This window comes from Trachemys scripta, chromosome 15 (assembly GCF_013100865.1).
Source record: "Trachemys scripta elegans isolate TJP31775 chromosome 15, CAS_Tse_1.0, whole genome shotgun sequence".
NCBI classification, from domain to species: Eukaryota; Metazoa; Chordata; order Testudines; family Emydidae; genus Trachemys; species Trachemys scripta.
This window is the reverse complement of record NC_048312.1, coordinates 28,998,135-29,023,854: the sequence shown is the minus strand read 5'-3', so window position 1 is coordinate 29,023,854 and position 25,720 is coordinate 28,998,135. Positions and strand designations below refer to the sequence as shown.

Here is a 25,720-nt window from a genome sequence, read left to right as displayed (position 1 = left end):
GCCGTGCCACGCTGCCCCCCGCCACCCCAAGATTGGCCGCCCCTTACCAGGTGCCGCCCCAAGCATGTGCTTGGTTGCCTGGTGCCTGGAGCCGGCCCTGACCCCTGCATTCAAACACAGTGTAAAACTTTAGAGCCTACAAGTCCACTCAGTCCTACTTCTTGTTCAGCCAATCGCTAAGAGAAACAAATTTCTTTACATTTACGGGAGATAATGCTGCCCACTTCTTAATTACAATGTCACCTGAAAGTGAGAAAAGGCGTTCGCATGGAACTGTTGTAGCTGGCGTCACAAGATATTTACATGCCAGATGCCCTAAACTTTCATGTCTATTCATGCTTCTGCCATTGTTCCAGAGCACATGCTTCCATGCTGAAGACGCTAGTTAAAAAAATAATGCGTTAATTAAATACATAACAAAAAACCTACATTTGTAAGTTGCACTTTCACGATTGAGATTGCACTACAGTACAGTACTTGTATGAGGTGAATTGAAAAATACTGTTTCTTTTGTTTATCATTTTTACAGTGCAGATATTTGTAATCAAAAATAATATAAATTGAGCACTGTACCCTTTGTATTCTGTGTTGTATTGAATTCAATATATTTGAAAATGTAGAAAAACATCCAAAAATATGTAATAAATTTCAATTGGTATTCTATTGTTTAACAGTGCGATTAATCGTGATTAATTTTTTTGAGTTAATCACATGAGTTAACTGCGATTAATCAACAGACCTAATTTCCAAATGTTTACTTTGACGTTGCTATCAAATTGGCCTTTGAATAAGGAACCAATCAGCCTCAGAATTCCTTTTATGTTATGCAAAGCAGCCCTGGATAAGGACAATTCACCAACCTGAGCCATGTGATTGACACAAACCCAGCGAGCGGAATGAAAGGAGGTCATGGGATGGGGAAGGGATGGGTGGGGATTGGGATATGTTGAACCTAGTCCCAATTCCCAAAGGCTCCTGGTGTTCCGAGATGCTCTATGACCTCACACTCATCCACAGCCTGTGCATCCCATCACCAAGCGGCCAGATGGATATAGCCTGACTTTAGCCAGGCTTTTGATTCTGTCTCGCATCACCATCTCAGAAACAAACTAGGGAAATACAACCTAGGTGGAGTTACTCTAAGGTGGTTGGAAAACTGCTCCCAGATAGTAGTTATCAGTGGTTCATAGTCAAGCTGGATGGGCATAATGAGTGGGGTCCTACAGGGATCTGTTCTGGGTCTGGTTCTGTTCAATATCTTCATCAGTGATTTAGATAATGGCATAGAGAGCACACTTATAAAGTTTACAGACAATACCAAGCTGGGAGGGGTTGCAAGTGCTTTGGAGGATAGGATTAAAATTCAAAATGATCTGGACAAACTGGAGAAATGGTCTGAAGTAAATAGGATGAAATTCAACAAGGACAAATGCAAAGTACTCCACTTAGGAAGGAACAATCAGTTGCAGACATAGAAAATGGGAAATGACTGCCTAGGAAGGAGTACTGTGGAAAGGGATCTGGGGGTCATAGTGGACCACAAGCTAAATATGAGTCAACTGTGTAACACTGTTGCAAAAAAAGCAAACATCTTTCTGGGATGTATTAGCAGGACTGTTGTAAGCAAGACACAAGAAGTAATTCTTCCGCTCTACTCTGCGCTGATTAGGCCTCAACTAGAGTATTGTGTCCAGTTCTGGGTGCTACATTTTAGGAAAGATGTGGCCAAATTGGAGTAAGTCCAGAGAAGAACAACAAAAACGATTTAAGGTCTAGAAAACATGACCTATGAGGGAAGATTGAAAAAAAATGTTTTTTTTTTAAGTCTCGAGAAGAGACGACTGAGGGGGGACATAATAGTTTGCAAGTACATAAAAGGTTGTTACAAGGAGGAGGGAGAAAAATAGTTTTCTTTAACCTCTGAGGGTAGGACAAGAAGCAATGGGCTTAAATTGCAGCAAGGGAGGTTTAGGTTGGACATTAGGAAAAACTTCCTAACTGTGAGGGTGGTTAAGCACTGAAATAAATTGCCTAGGGAGGTTGTGGCATCCCCGTCATTGGAGATTTTTAAGAGCAGGTTAGACAAACACCTGTCAGGAATGATCTAGGTAATACTTAATCCTCCCATGAGTGCAGGGGACTGGACTAGATGACCTCTCGAGGTCCCCTCTAGTCCTATGATATTCTAGGATGCCTTCTCCCACTGAGCTGCAGCAGCTACCCACTTCAAAGTGACTAGGTGAGCATCTGGGTCACCCTCCTGTACTATCTTGGACTAGTGCTGCTCAGAATGGGGGAGTGGGGTCAATCCCCCCCCACACACACGCGCACACACACACACACACACACACACACAGCTCTCAGGGAGTCCATATAAGGGGAGTAAGATTCAGGAATGGGTTAAAGAGGCAGACAAGGCCTTAATTAGCCCTGCTGTTGCCGCACCTGGGGAAGGGGTGTGTCTGGTAGGGCAAAATTATCAAGAAGGAAGCCCAACAGCGGGTAGGTGAAAGCCAGGAGAACGTCCTGGGGCTGACAGAAGGAACGAGGATGCTGGCAGTGGGCCCTGACGGCAGAGGGGCATGAGCCCTTGGAAAGAGGCTAAAGTGGCTGAGGATGGTTGCAGGAGGTAGGAAAACTAGGCCAGAAGTAAACAGCTGCTGCAGGAGATGAAGACTCTTGGTGTGGTGGCCCCAAAAGAGGGTGTAGTGAGGACTAAGGGACTGGAATGGACTAAGGTGGTGAGTTTGCTGGGGCTGGAAACACTGTTAGATTTGTCTGTGTTTTCAGAATCCCAGGGGAAGGCCTGAGGGCCCAAGCAGGGGTCCCACAGTTACAGAGACTGTGGTTTTGACTTGGGATTTGGTACCTGAAAGGGTGAACTAGCTGGAGGGTTAACTTGTGGTAAGCGGGGAACCACTGGGTGTCCAGAAAGGCTGCTGACAGGGGCAGTGAGAAGAAGAAACTCCGCTATGCGTGCTCAGGCGCCAGGCAGTGGGTCGCTCTTTCGTGGGATTTTTGTCATGAAAAGTTGATAATTTTTTTTCACTTTCCCCCAGAAAATTTAGACTTTGTCAAAAACTGCATATTTTTTGGCTGAAACTGAACGTTTTCCAGTTTAAAAAAATGCTCAAGGGAAGCGAACCCTTTGGGTTTTCACCTAAATGAAAATGTTCCATATGGGGAGGGGGGAAAAAGTCTTGATGGAAATGTTTTGAACCCCCTTAGCTGAGACTAGAGGTGTTGCCAGATTGTAAGCCTTGTAATATTTGGTCCCTTTCCTAAGCCCAATGGCTGGAACCAGGTTATAAACTGAGGTTCTCAGTTATCACTTTTTTTTTAAAAAAAAGTTTCTAGTCCTGGTGGCTGCAGGGAGACATGTTTCAGGTGTAGAAAGAAACTTAGGGAAGAAAAACAAATTTCCCCTGAAAGTCTGGTTCCAGATTAAGTTATCTCCCATCCAAAAAAGTTTGGCAATTTTTTTTAACAAGTAGCTGCAACAATAAACCGTAACCTCAGCATGAGTTTTTTCCTCAAGCCTGCATAATCCCGGCAGAACCTCCTGCATCCCAGACTCTTGTTCCCTGTGCCCAGGTTTCCAGATCATTGGTGGAAATTAACCAGACATGCGGCAGCACAATGAATCAGCCGGACGCACTCAGCTGGTTTTTTGCACGTTCCAATAGACGTGAACTGCCGCCCTGTTACGGGAACTGATCGTGCAAACATTCACATTGGCATACTACTCATGTGTTGGGGTCTTCACATGGTGAAATTCATCTCATACAGAAGGCCTGTGCCTGGCTTATGGACCACTAAAGCCCTTATAGGGAGTACATGATACTGGCCTTTTGCGGAGAAGTGAATTTCACCACAGTAGGAGTAAGGGCTTCATTCTCATGCCCCTGCCGCTGAGATAACCTCGAACACCTGGTCACTTCACACTCTGTGCCAGTCAATTTACAATATTTGCTACTGTGTCATTATTGAACATTAAACTTCACTTGTCTTGCAGTTCTCACTGAGACTTAAAAAAAAAAAAAAAAAAATCAAGCCAACCCCGTTGACTCGGCTATGCTATACTCTAATATATTGTCTGTAGGGCTGCATATGAAATTCTTGTTTGCATCATCTGTTACATTAATTGGCAAATCTTTTTATAATCAAGAGAAATCCTGTTTGTAAAGGGATACGCACAAGAGGACAAAGGTAAGGCCGCACTTCACTCTGCATTGCCTGGCTTCGGACAGCTTGTTTTCTCAACCTCAACATTCCGTGAGCACTAGTTCTTTGCATGGAATTTCCTTGTTCTTTCCCGACTGTCCCAAAATACAATTATGCAGATGGCACTTCCCAAACGCTGCCTTTCCGGGGTCACAGGAACACATCCGCCTTCAACGGCTCGCTCTGGGTGTAAATGCAGCCAGTTCCTATGGTGCGTGGGTTTTCTGGTGTTCTCTGAGATGTGCGTGTCGTCTAAAGCCTCTCTCACACTCGGGACACTTATAGGGCTTGTCTGTCATGTGGATTTTCTGATGCTGAATGAGTGTCGAGCTCCGGCTGAAGCTTTTCTCACAGGTGGGACATCGATAGGGTTTTTCTCCCGTGTGGATCCTTTGATGATCTATGAGGCCCGACTTCTGAGTGAAGCTTTTCTCACACTCGTTGCATTTAAAGGGTTTCTCTGCGGTGTGGCTCCTCTGATGTGCCATCAGCTTGGAGCAGTGGACAAAGCATTTCTCACATGCAGAACACTTGTAAGGCTTTTCCCCTGTATGGGTTCTGGAGTGCTTGGTAAGGGTTGTGCTGGACCGGAAGCCTCTCTTGCACTCGGGACACTTAAAGGGCCTCTCTCCTGTGTGGACTCTGCGGTGTTCAACAAGACGGGATCTCCGAAAGAAGCTCTTCTCGCATTCGCCGCACTGGTAGCGTCTTTCCCTTCCGAGGGCGTTCGGCTGATCGAAGGGGCTGTCCTCCTCCGTGTGGACTCGGAGGCGGTGATCGCTGAGGGCCGAGCTGCGGCTGAAGCTCTTCTCGCACTGGGGACATTTGTAGGGTCTCTCTCCTGTGTGGAGCCTCTGGTGCTCAATGAGCCGGGAGCTGCGGCGGAAGCTCCTCTTGCATTCAGGACACTGGTAGGGTCTCTCCCCGGTGTGGATCCGGCGATGCTCGGTGAGGTGCGAGTTCCGCACGAAGCTCCTCTCGCACTCGGGGCACTGGAAGGGTCGCTCCCCTGTGTGGATTCTCTGGTGTTTGATCAGGTGGGAGCTCAGCGCGAAGCTTTTCTCACACTCTGTGCATGAAAAGGGCCTCTCTCCGGTGTGGCTCCTCCGATGCGCGATCAGCGCCGAGCCCTGCTTGAAGCTCTTGCCGCACTCGCCGCACGTGAAAGGCCTCTCGCTCGTGTGGGTCCTGTAGTGGGTGGTGAGGGTCGAGCGGTTCCCGAAGCTCTTCCCGCACTCGCCGCACTGATGGGGCTTTTTCCCAGTGTGGACCCTCTGGTGCTCCGCCAGCCGCGAGCCTCGGCTGAAGCTCTGCTGGCAGTAGCTGCACGTGTAGGGCCTCTCCCCCGTGTGGACTCTGTAATGCTGCAGCATGCTCGTGCTCTCTGCGAAGCTCTTCTCGCACCTGGGGCACTGGAAGGGCCTCTCCCCTGTGTGGATTCTCTGGTGTTTGATCAGTCTGGAGCTCTGGCTGAAGCTTTTCTGGCACTCGGGGCATTCGTAGGGTCTCTCCCCCGTGTGGAGTCTCTGGTGCTCCACAAGCTTAGAGCTGCGGCTGAAGCCCCTCCCGCACTCGGGGCAGCTGTAGGGTCTCTCCGCCGTGTGCACCTGCTGATGCTGAATAAGGTGTGCACGCCGGCTGAATTCCTTCTCGCAGGTGGGGCACTTATAGGGTCTCTCCCCAGCATGGGCTCTGGAGTGAGCGGTTACATGCAACGGGTGAGGAAAGCGTTCGTTGTATTCCACGCAGCAGTGCAACCTCTGCTCTCCGGGGGTTCTCGGGGAGGCAGCGGCATCTTCCACTTCATTGAATCCTCTGCCACACCGATTCACTCCACCACGTGGGTTTCCTGCTGGCTTCCCCTGCTGTCCTTCTGACGCAGGCTGCCCCTCGCCCACACCCCCGCCGCAGCCTGGGAAAGCAGTCGCTCTGGCTCCTCGTGGCTCACCCAACCTCTCCGGAGACTCCTCGTCGTTAGTCCCTGAGACGAGCTCATCGGCTGGAATACAGGGGAACCCAGAGCTGGATTAGTGCATGCACACGGATCAATGGCTACTGTACGTATTTCATAAATGCCTACGATCGATATATGTACGGCAAGTCCTGTTTTCAAAAGTGACTGAGATACTGCAGAGCCTTAGGCTTGGCCTGCACTACAGCTAGGTCGACAAAGCAGCTTACGTTGACCTAATGACGTCAGTGTCGCACTACAGCCGTGCTCCCGCCGGTGGAAGCGCCCTACTGCACCGACCTAACGCCACCTCCACAAGAGGCGCAGGGCTTATATCGGGGTAGTTAGGGCAAAGCAGGGTCTGTGTTACTTACATGGGCTGTTGGCTGTCTCTGCTGGAGCCGTGAAACGGACAAGAAAGCTGGCTCCAGGCTCCCCAGCCGGGCTGCTGCGAAGTCTCTGCTCCAGGCTGGGCTGCCTCCCGTGGTCCCAGTTCCCCACTCCCTGCCGAGAGCCCAGCTGTCCCCCAGGGTCCTGCTTCCCTGCTCCTCACCGGGACTACAGCAGCCAACCAGACTGGGTGTGAATCTCCCCGCTGGAGGCCAGAAGCCTTGGATGGCTTCCCCCTGACGCCCAGCTGGGAGCAGGGACCCAAAAGCCGGGGGGGGGGAGGAGAGCTGCGCAGAGCTGGGAGCCCTGGGGCTCAGCCCCCCACACTGCCCCTCTCCAATCAATGGAAGTGCTCCTGGTGAGGATTCACAGCACTGTGGCTGTACAACGATCTAACCTGGGTCGATTTAAGATTGTAGTGTAGACATGTCCTTATCCTCATTGAAGTCAATGGGATTTAGGCCTAAGGGCTAGCTCCACAAACCAACTGAGGTTCCCACTGGAACCCTCAGCCCCAGATTAGGTGTCCAGGCTCCCCACACAATGCATGAGCGTCGGGTACCTAAGAATGGGAGTTACAGGAGACAGCAAGCGGAGTGTGTTGCTGCTTAGGTTAACCAGTGGAAAATGCTGAGGAGAGGCTGGGGCTCAAAGGTCATTAGAATTGGGATTCACAGCTGGGAACCCTCTCCTGGAGTTAGGTGCCTAAGCCAGGGCAGCCCTTTCGCACAAAAAGCCAGACCGAGAACCCCACCCCATTAGAGCCAATAACCCAGGGGTTGGGGCACTCACCCGGGAGACGAGACCTGTTTTCAAATCCCCACTCTGCCCGATTTGGAGCGGGGACATGAACTTGGGTGCAAACCTCTCACCAGTGCCCTCACTAGCAGGCCCTTGAGTGTTCTGGGCTGGCTTTGTTCAGGTTAGTCTTGCTATGAGAACACCAACTGGATTGGGCCCCACAGGCAGGAAACACCTAGCTAAAGAATCCCATCGGGGCTTGGGCATGAGCTAGGATGCTGAGCAACTTGGCAGCCTCAGGAGTTGCCTGGACTTGTGCCTGTCTGCCAGCCCCGAGGGAGCGTCACTTGCAGAAACAGGGGTGCCTGCGGGATTGGGCAGAAGCTAAGAAGGGGTTCTGAGGATCTCTGTGGCACTTGGGCACTGGAGTTCGGTGCCAAAGTCCCTTCGTGGTTCTCGTCCTAAATCCCTTCTGAAAATGGGACTTGGGCTCCTTGGAAAATGTTGCCCATCGTCTACAAGGTAATATCTCAGCAGCCTATTTAATGAACTTGAATCTGGAATTCCAGACAGTTCAAACAACCATCTAATACATGCATAATGATCCTACTGCTATTCATAGACGACCACTTGTTTTCTCTGTTTTGTGTCTTGTACAAGCAGACAACACTTAAAATTGACATCTCTCAAGCATACACTACTTGTTCCTAAATCTCAGTCTTGCAAGAACAAGCACCAGCTGGAATTTAGTTGCCATTTACTGAAAATGAATGGGATTCATTTATAGAGTATTTGATTCATCCTAGAAAATCTCTCGTATGTGGGCTAAATATTCTGTAAACTGGAATATGCTTCACAAGAATATCTTGTGTATTCTTTTGTAGGATCTTTTTTATTGTTTACAAGAAACTCTGAACTCAAGTGTTCAATAGAATAAATAAGTGAACTAATATATATATTACAACCATCAGATTAAGGAAGATTCATTGCAAATGGAATCCGGTGGAAGAAGGAAGCTTTTGAAATACTTGTCTGTCTGGGTTTGGCTGATTAGAAGGTTGTCCCACATTTTCCCTGCCCTGGTCTCTTCTGGGCTGTTATCTATGCAACATAGAGAGCTATCTAGGGCAGTGATTCTCAACCAGGGGTCCGGGGCCCCCTGGGGGGCCATGAGCACATTTCAGGGTATCCGCCAAGCAGTGCCAGCGTTACCCTTGCTGGGGCCCAGGGTAGAAAGCTGAAGCCTCACCACATGGGGCTGAACACCGGGGCCCTGAGTCCCGCCACGCGGGGCTGAACACTGGGGCTCTGAGTCCTGCCACGCAGGGCTGAAGCCAAAGCCTGAGCAATGTAGCTTTGTGGGGGCCCCTGGCAATTGCCCTGCTTGCTACCCCCTAACGCCAGCCCTGGCTTTTAGATGCAGAAAACCAGTTATTGTCGGTCAAGTGCAATGGAAGTAGGTGGTTCCTCTGGGCTCATATAAAATTCATATGGATTGGATCAACCATCAACTGTTCTCAGTGGGGAGTAGGCATGTTTGTGCTCCTGGCTGGAGAACAGCTGACTGGCAGTGCAAGAAAGGCAATCCAAGCCATTAGAGAACAGCTTCTGGGACCCTCCCAATCCAAAATCACATCACGCAGCACATTGTCTTTGGTCAGGACCCCACTCCTGAAAGTCACTGATCTGTAGTGACCGCAAGCACGAAAACGAAGGAACTAGAGAGGTGTCCCTAGTGCTACATACCTCACTGCTGGGCCCTCTGTATGCACTGTCCAGCAAGAAGTGCAGGTACACATGGCCTCCTCTTTAAAAGTGGCCACTGATTTGGGGTCCCTGAATTGCTGGGTCCCCAAGTGGAGACACTGTTGTTCTGATTTTTCAGAGGTTTTCAGCATGAAGATAAGGCACCTGGTGTCTCGTGCCAAGATTCAGGTACCCAGAGGCAGTGGGCATTCTTCAAAACGTTGGCCATGAGCTCATTATGTTTAGTAGTGTCCCTAAGACCATGTGGGTTTCTGGGGGTCTCTCACAAGAACAGTGAGCATTATATTGCTAAAGCCAGACAAGTCACTTCAGCCAGACTGTAACTAGGAAGGGGGATGGGAAGAGAATTACTTAGCCAGTAAGGAAAAGGACAAAGATAAATGGCTGAAAGGCTGAGAAGAGGGTGGAGCTAGATATGCAAGTTAACAAGGATGGGGCCACGTTAGCTTTTTGGATTCAGAGTTTTGGTTAACCTATTCGGAAGATGGAGACCACACGCAAGCCAGTCCAAGTTCAGATTGCAAACACCCCCAAGGTTTGGGGAGTTCAGATCCAGGGCTTGTCATTTGGGATCATTAGCATGAACATTGTATTACTATGCAAATCAGAACGCACACTGTATTATTATGCAAGTAAGTGTGCACATTTTCATTACTATGGAAATTGTGTGGCAAATTTTATTACTGTGAAAATTAACATGCACATTTTTATTAGTATGCAAACTGGAATATGAAAGGATAAAACGAGGCCAAATCTTTTGGTCCTCCAGTAGTTTCAGTCAGTCCTTGCGTCACTGAACGCTTCTTTTGAGGAAACACCGAGTCAGAGCCAGACTAGCCCATTTTTTACTAGGAAGCTTTTGAAAGATGGAAATAACTGTTGAAGTGTAAATTGTTACTCACCTGAGGAAATGTACCTGGAACTGCCTCCTTCCCCCGAGGCCTGGCAAGTCTGGGCACATGGCTCTTCCCCTCGTTCTATCAGCCAGATAAGGGCAGGTTTCGTAGCTGCATGGCCTGGCACTGGAGAAGATTGAACATCATTTCAAATATAAAGATTTTAGTATTTTGTAGGGGACAAAATAAATAAACAAACTTTTCCACTGAACCTTTTTTGGATGGGAAAATTGGGTTTTTGACTAAACACTTTTTTTTGGTGAGACGTGTCTGCTTGCTGCAGAAACTGTTGTTTAGGTGAAAAACTGAATATCCAAAACCAAATATTTCCATCCTGAAGTGCTGCCACAGTACCCCATGCTCCCATCCTCCTCCATGGGCTGGGCTCCCTAGCTGGACTTTTGTCTCCCATTACGCAGCATGGCAATGTGACCACCCGGGTGCACCACCTCCCCTCAACAAGACAGGAGAGCACTGTGCATCATGGGAGATGTAGTCCAATCAGGGACCCCAGTCTACAGAATAAAATGGAGCATGAGGCACTTGAACTACAACTCCCAAGGCACTGCAGCATCATTTTTCGAATAGAAATATTTTGGGGTTTTGATTTTCTGTGGGGAAAGCCCCATGGAATATTCTGACAAAAACTATTCTTCATTTTCATCTAAATTTTCTGCAGGAAAAAAAGACCAGAACACTTTCCAACCAGCTACCTTAGACATTTGAAGGGAATTTGCTGGCAGCAGAAATTATTTTTGTAACCATGAGACTGATCCCCTCAGATTGCTCCCAAAGTGGATAGCTTATAGGCAGGACGTGCTTTCCCCCTCTCTGTCCTGGAGGAAGAGCAGTTTGGTTTTCCGAGCAGTTTGGTTTTCCCACCAGTTTAGTCCTTGGACTTTCTGATGGGGCTACTTACAACTTGTGGAATTAAGCCCTTGTCTAGTAAAGCTCTCCAAGAACATGTTTAATTGTAAGCACATGAGTGGTCCCCCTGAAGTCAGTGGGAATAGTCCTATCATATCCTTACAGCACTTTGCTGGATCAGGGCCTTACTGCCTGCTGTGATGGAGTTTGTGATCTAGACCCAAAGCCACTGGGAACAGGACTAGGGCACGCTAATCATTCGTTTCACACCAAAATTAGGGATGGTCTAGGCAGTATTTGGTCCTGCCATGCGGGCAGGGGACTGGACTCGATGACCTCTCGAGGTCCCTTCCAGTCCTATAATCTATGAATCTATGAATCTATAAATGGTAACTGACGTGAAACCAACACCATTTCTTCACCGAATGCTAATGAGGACCCCATGTACAGTATGTACATATGTGCTGGAATTATGGGTGCTGGGGGTGCTCCTGCGCCCCCTGGTGTGAAGTGGTTTCCATTAGGTACAGGGTTTACAGTTTGGTTCGATGGCTCTCAGCCCCCCCACAATACAAATTGTTCCAGCCCCCTTTATTGGAGACATGGGTGAGCGGAGAAGTTTGGATGGTGAGGCAGCATTAAAAATTCCTTCAAAGCCCGTGGATTGAATCATTCACCTATTTACACACCTGAACACGCTCTTCTCATTTTAGGAGGGTTTTACTGAATGGAGCTTGTGTAGCACGTAGGTGACCTCATTGTTTGGTGTCTCCTGGGGAGCCTGGACAGAATGCTGGGGTCTCTGGATTTTAAGTCTGCACAATTTATAAGCTAACTCCTTAACCACGTGAACAAAATGTGTCAAATCAACATCTCCCTGTCCATGGTACTGACTGATATGGCCAGCCTACATCTCCCATGATGCAATGTGGTCTCCCCTCTGACTAAGCTGTGTTGTGCATCATGGGAGTCATATATGACGGCAGGTATATCATGGGATATACCAGCCAGGGAAACTGGCCCATAGGGGAGAATGGGGCCTTCAGGCACCTGAACTATACTCCCACGTGGCACTGCAGCACCACAGGGAGAGGTTTAATGCTGACCTGACTTGAAACAAAATATTTGGCCATTTCAAATTGAAATTTTTCTGAACTTTTTGTTCCATGAACAATTGATATTACAAATCTTAATCTGGATTCGGGATGAAAACAAATGTTGAAATATCCGTTTCCTGCGTGACACAAATTCCAGTCATTCACTTGGCGCTAGTCATCATTCAGAGATGGTTGGTTGAGCAAGAGTCTAGGAAGCAGTCTCTGGTTTTAGAGCTGGCCGGTCTCACCTTAGTCCACTTTCCTCAGACTCCCGGGACGGGGCTCGCTTCTCTATTAGAAAGTGTATTTTAGCAGCAACCTGGTGTCTCAGTGTTTAAGACTTCAATCAATTAGCACATAACAACGAGGCTTATAAACGCATGAAGCAGCAAGGGGCAGGGAATGAGGGTTAATCTTGGGGCTGGTATATAATATTTTGCTTCTCCTGGTTACCTGTGTGGGATTTTAAATATTCCTGCATTATAAAACATGTGTAGGTAGTTGCCCTTAACAATGGAACTTGTAATCTCTCAAACGATCACTCCATGTTATACCCTGTAATGAAGCAGATTTTAAATCAATATTTAGTGTACAAATTAGCTTTTCTTATATGCTTAGTTAAATGTGAAGAAATACATAATACTTATTTGCAACTGGAGGATGCTGTCAACAGAGATATTACAGGTACTGCTATATTTTGGGAGCATGTGAGGAATCTGTGGACTTGTCTACACACAGCTTTTGTACTGGTTTGAAACTGATTTAGTTACAGTGGTGCAACCCTCCATTGTGGACCACCAAAAATCAATGGAACATGGAAATAACCATGAACTGAATCTGAGTGAGAGCTGGCAAAGAAAAATCATTTTTACCCAGGGAAATCAAAGTCTCATAGTTGTCCCTCATCACGTCTCTGTACAGCTCTTTCTGCCATTCCGCTAGCTCCTCCCACTCCTCCTTGCAGAAATAGATGGCAACATCGTCAAATGTGACCAGAGCCTGAAACGACAAATAAACCATGATCAGCAAGGTCTGCTTCAGTTACATCCTGACACTGGCAGGGCAGGGGAACTCACACTGCGAACACACACTCAAGCTGGTGCATCCCAGGGGAATCCCACACTTGCAGCTCTCCCTTGTCCCCACAGGGCTCTGATGGAAGGAAATCAGTCTCCAAGGGATGCTGGGATGGTGAGTAGCAGCTTTGCCATTCTCACAGTGGAGACTCCCCAACGAGGCAGCACTAGTTGCCACCACCCCTCTCGAAATGAGGGACATGTGACCGTCAGGATGAGGGACAATGCCCTGTGAAATGAGGGACACGATGAGGGACGCCCATTTCTTTACTGAGCACTCCCAGGAGTGCACATTTCCTGCTTCTCCACACCCCCATCACCAATGAGCCTTTAAAAGCCTCCCTGCTCTGCCAGCTCCACCTCCCTCTCCCCACCAAACACACCTGCTCTCTCCCATAAGCCACATCCTCCTTCCCTCTCCAGCGCTCCTCCAAGCCTGTTCCCCCCCAGTGACCCCTCTGAAGCAGTGTCCACCCCACCCATCCAGCTCCCCTCCAAGCTTGGGGGCCTTCTCCCCTGCCCCACATACCTTCTAGGACTGAGGACTTACAACTTACAACTGTGCTCTGGGCAGCCAACAGCACAGCGTAGCCACAGCAGGGTCACCTGATTGGCTTGCTGCCTTCTTTGGACAGCTCTTAGGCCCAAGAGCAGCTCTCTGGCTGCTCAATGAGGCACATGCCCGCAGCTGTGGTCTTGCCGCTGCCTGCCCTGCTCCCAGCCTTGAGCCCAGCCTGGCTCCTGCCTTGTTCCTGTCCTACCCAGTTCATTCCACCCCTGCTCGGTTCCTGGCTCTGGCTTCTGCACTATCCCTGGCCACTGACTCCAGCTCCGACCACGAGGCCTGACCGCCCATGCCCCTGTCCATGACAATGCCTCAACCACCTTCACGTGGATGCTAGAGGGACTGGAGGCTCGCGCTCTCCTCTGAAGCAGGATCAGCCCCCACCCTGCACAGCAAGGCCCCGTGGCTCTGCACTCAGAGCCCATGGCTGGGTGGGCAGTGAGAGCTGTGGCTCCACAAAACCTGCCTAACAAGCAGGGTGATAAGATGCCCCCCCCCCCCGGTCCCTGTGTCACAGGAGGCTGCAGCTGCCCCCTCCCTGCACTGCTGATCGGTTCAATAGTGGATCGGCAATGAGGGACTGCATGCTGGCAATGTTAAAAATCAGGCCAGATGCGGGGTGTCTACAGGCATAAGTGAGTGAAATGTTCTGGCTGTGTCATACAGGAGGTCAGACTCGATGGGCTAATAGTCCCTTCTGGCGTTGGTGTCTATGAACCAACGACAAGCAGATAGAAGAAAGGGCTCAGAGAACAAGCCCTTGTTTGTGCTGAGCGCCGCAGACTGGAAGTCCAGCGTTTCTCTGCATGCACTGCCTTTGCTGGGTGAGGTGCAGCTGCACTGAGGGGTGGAGGGATTACGTGGAGCTTGGCAGAGCTGTCCCTGTGATAGGAGGAGATGTGCCCATGTGCCTTGAGGGATCCAGGCCACATTTCAGTGCTGAATTTTGAAAGTTGTGTCCATAAACATGCACCAGGGTGTCTTCTTGCCATGGGGACCACCAGCAATCCGGTGGTGGGCTGCTGGGGCTGAGGGAGACCAATGCCTCAGACGGGTGAAAGGGGGGGCAGGTCTGGTGTAGGCTCAGTGTTTGAATGTTCGGCAGGTGCAGATAGTTCCTGTTTGCTACACCTGACTAAAGCCAAGTTTTACCTGAGCAAAGAGGTGTTAGACTCTGTCCTGCAGTGCTCATGTGTGTGCTCTGTTCCCAGGGGGTTCTGTAGCACCTATGTGGGTAGCGTGCTAGTACATGTTACTGGCGTATTGAGGCATTGCTCAGAGGGCAGAGTTAAGGTCGCATTGTGGGGGTGGCATGTTTACATTTAGCCACTCCGTGTTCAGGGCAAAAGGCACCAATGAACAACCTTAACTCTGCATTAACGAAGTTTTGGGGCATTTGATTTCCTTGTTTGTTTTTAAATAATTTCTCATCACCCACATGTTCCTCAGCCCAACTTTCATCCTCCATGGCTCTAGCTCCTTGGCAAGAATTGGCAAGAATCCTCGGCCACAGAATGCATGAGCTGCATGTTCATCCCTTCACATCTCTTGTCTGCCTGGCCATCACAGCCTGGGTCTCCCTCCTCCACTTCGAGAGGCAGATGTCAGCATGGACCCTGCAGGTTGAGGAGCTGGGGAGAGGGTGCAAGAGCCATGCAGGGACCAGCATGGAGTCAGTGGTGATCTTTTTGAAGGGGAGGGGGGGACAGACCTGGGGAGCATGTACCAGCTGGAGGCAGGGAATGGCAGGAGAATGGAGATGTAGAGTCCCTACCGCAAATCTGGGCCTAGTGTGTGGAGAAGAGGCTGTCCTCCTGGAGGCTCAGAGATGTGAAGTGGCCCATTCATCTCAATGTGGTGTTCTCAGCTGAATGAGAACACCCATGGATGTGAATACAGCCTGAAACAATAACTCTGAGCGGAGTGAACCGCTCCATTCATCTCAGGCCTTGTCTACACTGGCAAGTTTCTGCGCAGGAAAGCAGCTTTTTGCGGTTAATCCCGAGGCGTACACACTGCCAAGCCACTTAGTGCGCAGAAACTGCGTAACTGTAGTGCTCTAAAACCCCCCACCCCGACGAGAGGCGTACAGCTTTCTGCGCCGGGACTACAGCGCTGCGGTGCCAGCGTAGATACCCTGGTCAATTACAGCGCTGCGATTGGCCTCCAGGAGCTGTCCCACAATGACTGTTCCTGCCTCTCTGGTCATCGGTTTGAACTCTTCTGCCCTGCCCTCAGGTGACCAACCATCAAGCCCCAGCCCGTCCATTCCTTTGCAGATTTGAAAGTCCCCTTCCTGTTTGCTCAGTAACGCGTGCAGTGGTCTCAGCGCATCTTTCCAGGTGGCCATGCCTGCTCCACGCACCAGGCGATCCCCACTCGGAGCAATGCTGAGCAGCTGGAAATCATCAGCATCTGGGGAAAGGAGGCTGTCCAGTCCCAGCTGCACTCCAGCCATAGGAATTATGACACCTACAGACAGATGTCACAATGCATGACAAAAAGAGGCCATGACTGGGACACATTGCAGTGCAGGGTCAAAGTGAAGGAGCTGCAAAACGGCTACCACAAGGCGCAGGAGGCTAACAGCCGCTCCAGTGCTGCGCCCACGAGCTGCCGTGATACTCGGCGACGACCCCACCTCCACTGCGAAGACCCCTGTGGATACTTCGTTGGCTAAGTGGATCTGATTTGGGGAATTGCTGAAGCGAGTTGTTGGGGGCAGAAGGGTTGCAGAAAGCAGGCTTGTGTCCCACCACATGCCTAGTCTGAGCGGCAGAACAGGCTATTGATTGACTCCCTCACGTCACGGGAGTCTCCCTCAGAGATCCCCAGGAAACTCTCGTGGAGATACTGGGCAATCCGCTGCCGCAGGTTCCTCAGCAGAGCTGCTTTGTTTCTTGACCCATTAACGGTAACTTTCCCACACCACTTTGCCGTCACGAAGGGGTGGGGACCATTTCTGAACACAGGTGAATCGCATAAGGGCCAGAGCAGAAGCCACAGACTTGGAGAAGACCCTCCCTTGATTCCCTGCTCACCCTCAGCGGCGAGATATCTTCCATAATGAACACAGCCTGTGGAAAGTGTGGGGACAGGAATGATTATCAGGCCCCCTCTACAGTGCTGGCTCTCCCCAAGAGCCACGTGCCCAGTGTACAGCAGGGTCCGGGAAGAGCGATTTCCCTGTCCCTGTGGCTACTCATTATTTTGGGGGTCTTGTGGCTCATGTGTGCTTGCCTGGGGCCAGCCAGTTAGTGACAGGTGTGTGAGTACTGGCTGTGTTTTAAAGCACTGAATCAGTGTTGTCTGTGTTGCAAACAATACTGCTTCTGCTTTGTTATCAGCGACTGAACGGCTGCGCAGAATTAGAAAGCGGCCAAGAAGAACTAAGGAGGACTTTCTGCATGAGGTCATGATGCACTCCGTTGCCGAGGAACAGGAATTGAAGGAGTAGCAGGACAGAGAGAAGAGGGACCGAAAGGAGAACGTGGCACACCGGAAAGAAGCCACGGAGCGGCTCTTAAACATTATGGAGCGCCAAGTAGACAAGCTCCAGGCGTTACTAGCTCTTCAAACTAAGCAGTTCTGCGCCTGCCCTCTCCTACAGCCGCTGTCGCAAAACTCTTTCCCATGCACTCCCCCACCCACCCAACACACTCTTATCAACCTCCTGGCTTCAGTCTATACCCGTGACATTCCACTCCTCCCCCTTCACAGGCCAGCACTGCGGATTCCCACTACCCACTGCACTCAACACCCATCCCTCTGCAGCTTGGCCCTGCTGAAGTCCAGCACCCACTGCATTGTACTCCAAAGGAGAAGGTTGGGTATGATCCTTGGACATACACAAATCTGTAGCTGTCCTGGGACCCCTCCTCCTCTTGAGACCTTCCCTTCCCCCATCCCCCTCCCTGCTGATGAATTTTTTCATTTGACTCTCTCCTCTGGTTGTTGTCTTTTAATAAAAGAAGTGTGTTGGTTTGAAAGCAATCTTTATTCTATTACGTGAAAGCAAAAAGAGCACTGCAAAGCAACATACAATTATGTTAAGCCCCCTTCTTGAATCATATGCACCAATCACCTCCTAGCATTACAAGCACTGCAATCCCGAGCATAGCAACAAATATTAGTGGCTTTCAGCTTCAAATTGCTGCCTCAAGGCATCCCTGATCCTTATGGCCCTGCGCTGTGCCCCTCTAATAGCCCTGGTATAAGTATAGGAATATTGTCATCGGCCAGGTCCAGCTTCCCATACAGGCATCGCCAGCGGGCTTTTAAACAGCCAAATGCACACTCAACAGTCATTCTGCACTTGCTCAGCCTGTTGTTGAACCGCTCCTTGCTGCTGTCAAGTTGCCCTGTGTATGGCTTCATAAGCCACAGCATTAAAGGGTAGGCGGGGTCTCCCAGGATCACAGTGGGCATTTCGACTTCCCCTATGGTGATCTTCTGGTCCGGGGTCCCTGCTTGAACTTCTTGAACAGCCAGTGTTCCGAAAGATGCACCTTTCTGAATCAGCCTGCGTTAATGTCCGTGAAACACCCATAGTGATCCACAAGCACCTGGAGAACCATTGAGCAATGCCCCGTGCGATTAATGTACTCAGTGGCTATGTTGTCTAGTGCCAGAATTGGAATGTGTGCGCCAGCTATTGCCCCTCCACAGTTAGGGAAGCCCATTTGTGCAAAGCCATCCACAAGGTCACACATGTTGCCTAGAGTCATGGGCAGGATGCAATTAATGGCCCTGCACACTTCCATCAACACAACTCCAATGGTTGACTTTCCCATTCCGAACTGATTAGGGACCAATCGGTAGCAGTCTGGAGTAGCCAGCTTCCACAGTGCAACCACCACATGCTTCTCCAACAGCAGGGCAGCTCTCATTCTTGTGTCCTTGCGCCGCAGGGCTGGGGCAAGCTCCTCACACAGTCCCATGAATGTAGCTTTCCTCACGCGAAAGTTCTGCAGCCACTGCTCATCATCCCAGACACGCATCATGATGTGATCCCACCACTCAGTGCTTGTCTGCCGAGCCCAAAAGCGGTGTTCCACTGTGGTCAGCACCTCCGTGAATGCCACAAGCAATCTCCCGTCATAGCTACTACGTGTGGAGAGATCAACGTCACACTCCTCTTGCCTTTGTAGTTTAAGGAATAACTCCACTGCCACTTGTGATGTGTTGGTCAGAGCGAGCAGCATACAGGTCAGCAGTTCGGGATCCATTCCTGCAGACTGAAGAAGCAGAGCGCGCAATACACAAACCGTTGAAAGATGGCGCCAAATGCGGACGGAAGCACAGGGATTGCTGGGATGTGAAGCAATGCATCACAGGGCATTGGGACAGGACCCAGGATGCCCCGCGACCGCCACCCCCCCACCTTCCCACAAGTCTTAGTGGCAAAAGAGAAAGAGATGCTCTGTGGGATAGCTGCCCAGAGTGCACCGCTTCGAACACCGCTGCAAGTGCCGCAAGTGTGAACATGCTGTTGCACAGGTAGCTACCAGTGTGAACACACAACGGCGGTTTCCCTTCTGCACTCTCTGAGCGGTGCTGTAACTGCCGGCACTGTAACTTTGCCGGTGTAGACGTGCCCTCAGTGGTTGTCCCCTTCCCCTTTCCCTGGGCATTTACTGTCTGCTCACACATGGGAGGAGGGGGGTAAGGAGAGGCCTACTGCCCCTGTTTGTTCCCCCCCCACACCCTCCGAGTAGCAGGACCTCCCTAGACCTTTGCTCTCACACTGGGGAAGACAGTGGGGAGTTCACAGTTATCATGACCCCCCTCCTTTCCCATTTTTGTGGGGACCAGCCCCCTATGAGCCGGGACAATGGACACCGCCTTAAGAGATGGGGCTGTGAATGGGAGGCATAAACCAGAACTTTTGGTCTCTGAGCAAAATTTCGAAAAGGAGCCCCTCCAGAATGCAGGCAGAGAGCAAGGATCATACACAGGACACAGGGCTTGTCTACACTTCGAACGCTACAGCAGCGCCACTGTGCACTTCAGGAGATGCTACCCATGCCGATGGGAGGGCTGAGAGGTGGTAGCTAGAATTCTTCTGTCTGCCTGGGGACTTAGGTCGGCTTAGCTACAGCAAGGAGGGGCGTGGATTTTTCATACGCCCAAGTACCATAGACCAGGCCGCAGTCTCTGAAAACGGCCAAGGGAAGGGCGCGAATTCCCAGCGTGTGGGTGCAGATTGAACAACTGCATCGTGTCATCCTGAGCCACCAAGTTACCGTGACAACAGACTGCCTGGAAATGCTCTTGCTTCAGCAGAGCCCGAGCCTGTCTGCATGTGTGCAGTTCACTCTCAGGCGGATACATGGCAACCCGGAGTTACAAACTTTACCTCTGGTCCTGTTTTCAGCAGTGCTTCCTGGCAGGGGCAGCGGGGCCGTGCACTAGAAGAGGAACTGAGCGAGGGGGGTCAGTGTGCAGAGGGTCAAAGCCATAGTCTGAGCCCCAGACGTGCACACAGGAAAACAGTTGGAACGAGAAATCTGTAAAATGCTCATGGTAAGGGGGCTCTATCCCCTTGCTCAGATAGCCCCAAATGCAGCATTAACACTGCCCCGCAGTCCCACGGGGCACAGCAAATGTAGTCGATCCAAGGCAATATTTGGAGTCTGGAACACTTAGAATTGTTCATCTTCAAACCCGAAGCATTGCTCGACCTTACCTGGAACAGAACTGGCTCTCGGCTGTACCGGTAGCTGTGTTAGAGAGGCAGGCCTGTTTGTACAGCACCTAGCACAGTGGGCTCCTGGTCCATAAGCACTCCCACAATATAGATAATAAATAATATGGAAGAAATGTAAGCTCAGTACTAAGCCCACTCAGATAGGGCAATGTGAACCAAATGTCAGAGTTTGTAGGAAAAGGGTTCTCAGGGGAGAGGACTTTGTTGAATTCTGGTTCCAGGTTTAGAATTCACTCCTTAATAGAATCTCTTTAGCGAAGGAGTAACAAATGCGGATTTGTGTCTAGCACCGATATGCGACTGAAATCACTTTACAACTATGGAAGGATTTCTTGAATGTCTTCTATGTTCCCATCGCCTTCTGAACCAGGAAAGGGAATATGGGCAGCGCGTGAACCGCCAGCTTGGGGAGACAGGCCCCCGCCCCACCCCTTCTGCCCCAGGGGTCCCCTACCCCTTCTGCCCTCCCTCCCCTGCTGAGCCCAGAGACCCCCCACCACAGCCGCCGATGCCCAAGCCCCCTGGAGCACCAGCCAGGCAGCGTGGCCCCAACCTAGACTACGGGGGAAGAGCGGAAAGCAGGAGGGAGCCTGGGGGTGGAGTGTGGGCGGGGTCACGCCTGGCGGTTTAGGGAGGCTTAGCCTCCCCTAGCCTGTGATACCTGCCACCTGTGAAAGGGAAGATGAATAAAAGAGCCCTGGCCAATCAGAGCAATTCGATTGTTTTAGAGGCGCTAGAGCAGAAGGGTAGCCTCGTGGTCTAGGACTCAAGAGACTCGGTTCCATTGCCTGTCCGCTACAGACTGTGTGACATTGGGCAAGTCACTTGAGGCTGGTCTACACTGAAAACCCGTATCTGCCTAGCTATGGAGCTCAGGGGTGTGAAAAATCTGTAGCGCTTCAGTGTAGACACTCCCTACTTTGACAGGAGGGTTTCTCCCATCGGCGTGGGGAATCCACTGTCCCGAGAGGTGATAGCTAGGTGGATGGAAGAATTCTTCTGTCAGCTTGGCGCTGGCTACACTGGGAGTTAGGTCAGCTGAACTATGTGGCTGGGGGTGGATTTTTCCAACCCCTGAGCGATGTAGCTGGGTCAGCCTAACGTTTTAGTGTACACCAGGCCAAACCGCAGGTGTGCACAGCGCTAGGTCGACAGAGGAATTATTCCATCAACCGAGCTATCACCTCTCGGGGGGGGGATCAACTCCCACAACAGGAGAACCCTCCCATTGCCATAGTGAGTGTCTACACTTTAGCTCTACAGCGGTACAGGTGCAGCTGCGCCACTGTAGTGTTTTAAGTGTAGACATAGTCTTAGGGTGTGTCTACACTTACAGAGTTTTTGTGCTATAAGTTTCACCGGTGATAGGGACCTGGTGAAAGTAAAGCGCTGGTTTGTGTCCTCACTCAATTCCTCAGGCGTCAGAGTGTGTTTTACACTACCAGCACTTCCATCGCCAATGAGAGCAGTGCTGTAGGGCAGCTATCCCACAGTGCAGCTCTCTCGATAGGTCTTGTGGGAAGGGGGGTGGGGGGTGAGCGGAAGGCATTTTGGGTCCTTGCTCAGTTCCCTATGCTGCCCTGCTTCATGTCTCAGGAGCCCCATTACTTCCTTGTTTCTTCCGTGGCATTTTTTAAAAAACCTCCTGCTGTCTGTCTGCTTTCCCAGCCACATCTACAAACAAAGGGAAAGGGAGCTTCAAACTTCCCGGGGCTTACACGGGGAGGGGCGAACATCCCTACGTCAGAGCAGAGGAGATGCTGGCCAGAGTGGTCGCTTTTGGAACTCCGGAGGCCAAAAGGTGTTTACACTGCTAGAATGTGTCTTCACTTTCACAGCAGTGCTAAAAGAACAGCGGTAAGAGCTGTATGCCTCTTGTGAAGGTGGTTTTCTTTTTGTGGTGAAACTTCTGAGTTTCACCACAAAAAGTCATTAACAAGTGTAGATGCTCATGTGGTTTTAGCGCAAAAAAAGGGACTTTTTGCGCTTTAAATGGTAAGTGTAGACATAGCCTTAGTCTTTCTCTGCCTTTGTTCCCGTGCCCCCTTCAAATAATAGCACTTCCCTTACAACACCGCTATGTGATAGGATGGACTTAAAGATTCTGAGGTGCTCAGATACCATGATAATGGCAGCCACGTAAGATAAGATAGAGTCCATTAGTGATGAACCTTCCATTTTGAAAGATTTGGGATATTCTGGATGTCTTTGTCTTTCTGCATTTCTGGGATACTAGAGATTCGTTTGTCCCCCTCGACCTGGAAATAGGAAAATAAATTAATCTTCTCATCGTTTCCGGTGTCGGCTACTTGCCTCGTATTATTTTTGCCTAGAAAAGGTTTGCTCCTTTGAATACCACTGCTGGTTCCAGGCCTTTGTTTCCAATGATTTCTATATAGTACAAACCAATGTTTTTATTCTGACTCTGATCAGACAATACAAAGTGTCTAGACTTTAGCATGAAAAGTGTTTCATTAAATATAATATTGATTAAAATAAAAATTCATCAAGCCCCCACCTAGGCTCCTCTATGTCCCTCCTTAAAGTCTAATTTTGTCATGATGCCAACAGATCGCTATAGTCTGGCTGTGGATAGGCAAGTGGCAAGCTGTGACTTCTGAATTTCTGCTAAATTCTGTTAGCCTTAGTTTTATCTCATCCTCCCAGCTTGTCTGTCTGTTTTGTGTACCTGTTGTGGCCTATCTGACAGTCGACTTGTGGGCTCTCTGTGACATGTTCTCTGTCTGTACAACACCCAGCACAACAGGTCCGAGATCCGTGACTGGGGTTCCGAGGCGCTCCTGTGCTACAGTTAATAATCTTTACCATTATCACTGGTTGTGATCACGTTACAGCATTTGAGAACCATGGGCTATGCTAGAATGTTCACTGTATCTTCTACCCACAGGCATAGAGCCCATGAGATGCAGTGACGTTCCTACCTGAACAGAGCCGTCTGCAGCCATTTCCCTTCCCGATTCTCCTCGGACAAAGGGCTCGTTTCTCAGCGGTAGCTTGCCAGCCGGTGCGGAATCCAGGTCTCTTCCTGCCTGGGACAAGTTCCCCCCACCTGCTGTGCGGGGACTGCCTGCCCCTCGCTCCCCTTGCAGGAAAACACAAACGGAAGTTAAGTGACTGTAGGTGAGAAGCATTTCCGTGCAGCACTGGAACAAACCATCAAACTCTGCCTACATCCGCTTCTTGACTGTGAACTATCTTAATTTACAGAAAAGGAACAGGAATTTAACAGGCACAAAACGTAAGAGGAGAAGACGGGCTGCTCCAGTCCCCTGTGATAGTGAATATGGCAGCAGCAGCTTTCACCAATACAAAGGGCGAACAGCCCAGCGCCAGGTGCAGCAATGGGAGATCCTGAAGGGAACTGCGGGGGGAGGCCTGAGGGGGTAGCTGGGGCTGGGAAGCACTGGGAGAAGTTCTGGAGGAGGGGAGACCTGCTGAGGCCCTGCAGCCAGCAATGCCCAGGCCACAAAGGGGATTGCAGGGGACAGCTTCACCTGTGCATAGACACCCCTCAAGTGATACTGTGGTGGGCTCCTCCGAATCTGCAAGCAGCAAGAGCCAACAGGCGGGAGCAGGGAGTCGGGCCCAGCCCCGTGGGATAGGAGACACAGCTGCGCAGTGAATGCAGGGTGGGCTCGGTCCCCTCAAGAACACTTTCACCAGCCCCTTATGCCCCCAATTAATCAGCTACCTATGTTCAAAGTATGATGCAAACATTAACCAATTTATGGCAGCAAGACAATTATCCATCAGGTATTATTATCCCCATTGTAAACAGCTGGGGAAACTGAGGCAGGCAAAGAGTGGCTTGCCCAGGCCACACGGGGAGCTGGTGCAGAGATAGTATCGTATCTCCAAGGCTCCCTGTCTCCTACCCTGTGCTCATCCCTCCCTGCTGTCTCAATAGGGACCTGTTCACTGACCTTGGGAAAGGTAATGTCCCGTCCTCAGGGGATCTGGGCTGGCCTCGCACGCTTGTCTTTTCAGCAACAGAGCTGCTATTAGGGCCCCATGAGCACCTGGACTGACTGGTCCCTGGGCCTGGCTCCAGTCCAGGGGACTTCCCTCCCTCCCGCCTCCCATCCCCTGACCTCCTGGCTCCGGGGGACCTCCCTCCCACCCATCCATCCATCCCCTGACCTCCTGGCTCTCTCTGGGTCCAGGAGGGGCACCCCCGCCCCTTAGCCAAGTTCCCCAGACAGGTATCGAACCTGCCGCAGCGGCGGCGGCGCATTCGCGCGGAGAGCAGCCGGCTCCGGGAGCTCGGGACAGAGCCGGGTGCGGCGCGGGGCTGGCGGGCTCTGTGCCTGGCCATTGTGCCCAGGCTGAGCGCGCCGGGAGAGCCCGCCGGGAAGATGCTGCAGCAGCCTCTGGGCCGCTGAACACAGCCACGGCCTGCGAACGAGACGCCCCTGCCGGCCCCCGGGCTCACCTCCCGCTGCCTCCATCCCCCCGAGCGCAGCTCGGAGACACGGTGGACGGGGCACAATTTTGCAAAGCTCAACAAAATGTCTGCTGGGCTGAGCCGGCGGTAACCCTTTGGCTGCCAGCACGGGCTGCAGCGAGCAGACCCAGCTGCAGAGACCTATCGGCACCTTGTGGCGCTTTCGAAAAGTGTTGGGAGCTGTTCAGCCAAGCCACGGCTCTGACATTGGCCAGCAGCACATGGGATCCTTGTTCCTTAAGGCAGGGCTGACCCATGTGCTTAACTTTACACGTGTGAGTGGGCCCCCAATTTGAAGTTGAGCGGCTGTGCCAGGGTTTGCAGGATGAGGGTTTAAAGCAGGAGGCTGGAGAGGTGATGGCTGAGAGTTGTAGTTTCGCTGGGGTGCTCAGTTCACCTGCATGCACTAAAATGACAAATCTAGCTTGTATTTGTTCATTTGGATTTAATCATATAAAAGAGGGTTAGAAACCAGCCCTGGGCCCCCTGACAAGAATTAAATACACATCCCTATCAGATAGCACCTTGCCACACCACAGCATATACCAGGGGTCGGCAACGTTCGGCACACGGCTCACCAGGGTAAGCACCCTAGCGGGCTGGGCCAGTTTCGCAGCAGGTTCGGCCGATCGTGGCCCCCGCTCGCCGCGGTTCACTGTCCTGGGCCAATGGGGTTGGCGGGAAGCGGTGCGGGCCGAGGGATGTGCTGGCTGTGGCTTCCTGCCACCCCCATTGGCCCGGGACGGTGAACTGTGGCGCGTGGGGGCCGTGATCGACCGAACCTGCCGTGTCAGCAGGTAAATAAACTGGCCCGGCCCGCTAGGGTGCTTACCCTGGCGAGCCGCGTGACAAAGGTTGCCGACCCTTGGCATATACTATCATCCCCGCCAATCAGTGTAGCAGCAAAATCACCCCTCATTTCACTCTGCCCTGACCTCACTCCATCAGCTCCCCTCAGAAATTACATCCCAT

General features: G+C 51.0%; 1 protein-coding gene across 1 annotated transcript; it reads right to left on the bottom strand.

The window, feature by feature from the left end:
• Positions 1–2,095: 2,095 nt before the first annotated feature.
• Positions 2,096–23,376, bottom strand: LOC117888302 (zinc finger protein 883-like). The gene is made up of 4 exons (XM_034791572.1): positions 23,226–23,376; positions 12,806–12,932; positions 9,976–10,095; positions 2,096–6,223 (listed from the first exon to the last, which is right to left on the bottom strand). The coding sequence occupies exons 1-4, from the start codon at positions 23,247–23,249 to the stop codon at positions 4,431–4,433; spliced, it is 2,064 nt and encodes a 687-aa protein (XP_034647463.1). The 5' UTR covers positions 23,250–23,376; the 3' UTR covers positions 2,096–4,430.
• Positions 23,377–25,720: the final 2,344 nt, after the last annotated feature.

What these genes read in the sequence shown, in the direction of transcription:
- LOC117888302 (XM_034791572.1), bottom strand. Translation starts at nt 23,249, where the DNA reads ATGGCTGCAGACGGCTCTGTTCAG. An exon ending in TGAGACTTTGATTTCCCTGG is followed by an intron (nt 10,096 to 12,805) that starts GTAAAAATGATT and finishes AATCTTCTCCAG; the next exon opens with TGCCAGGCCATGCAGCTACG. An exon ending in TTCCAGGTACATTTCCTCAG is followed by an intron (nt 6,224 to 9,975) that starts GTGAGTAACAAT and finishes CCTGTATTCCAG; the next exon opens with CCGATGAGCTCGTCTCAGGG.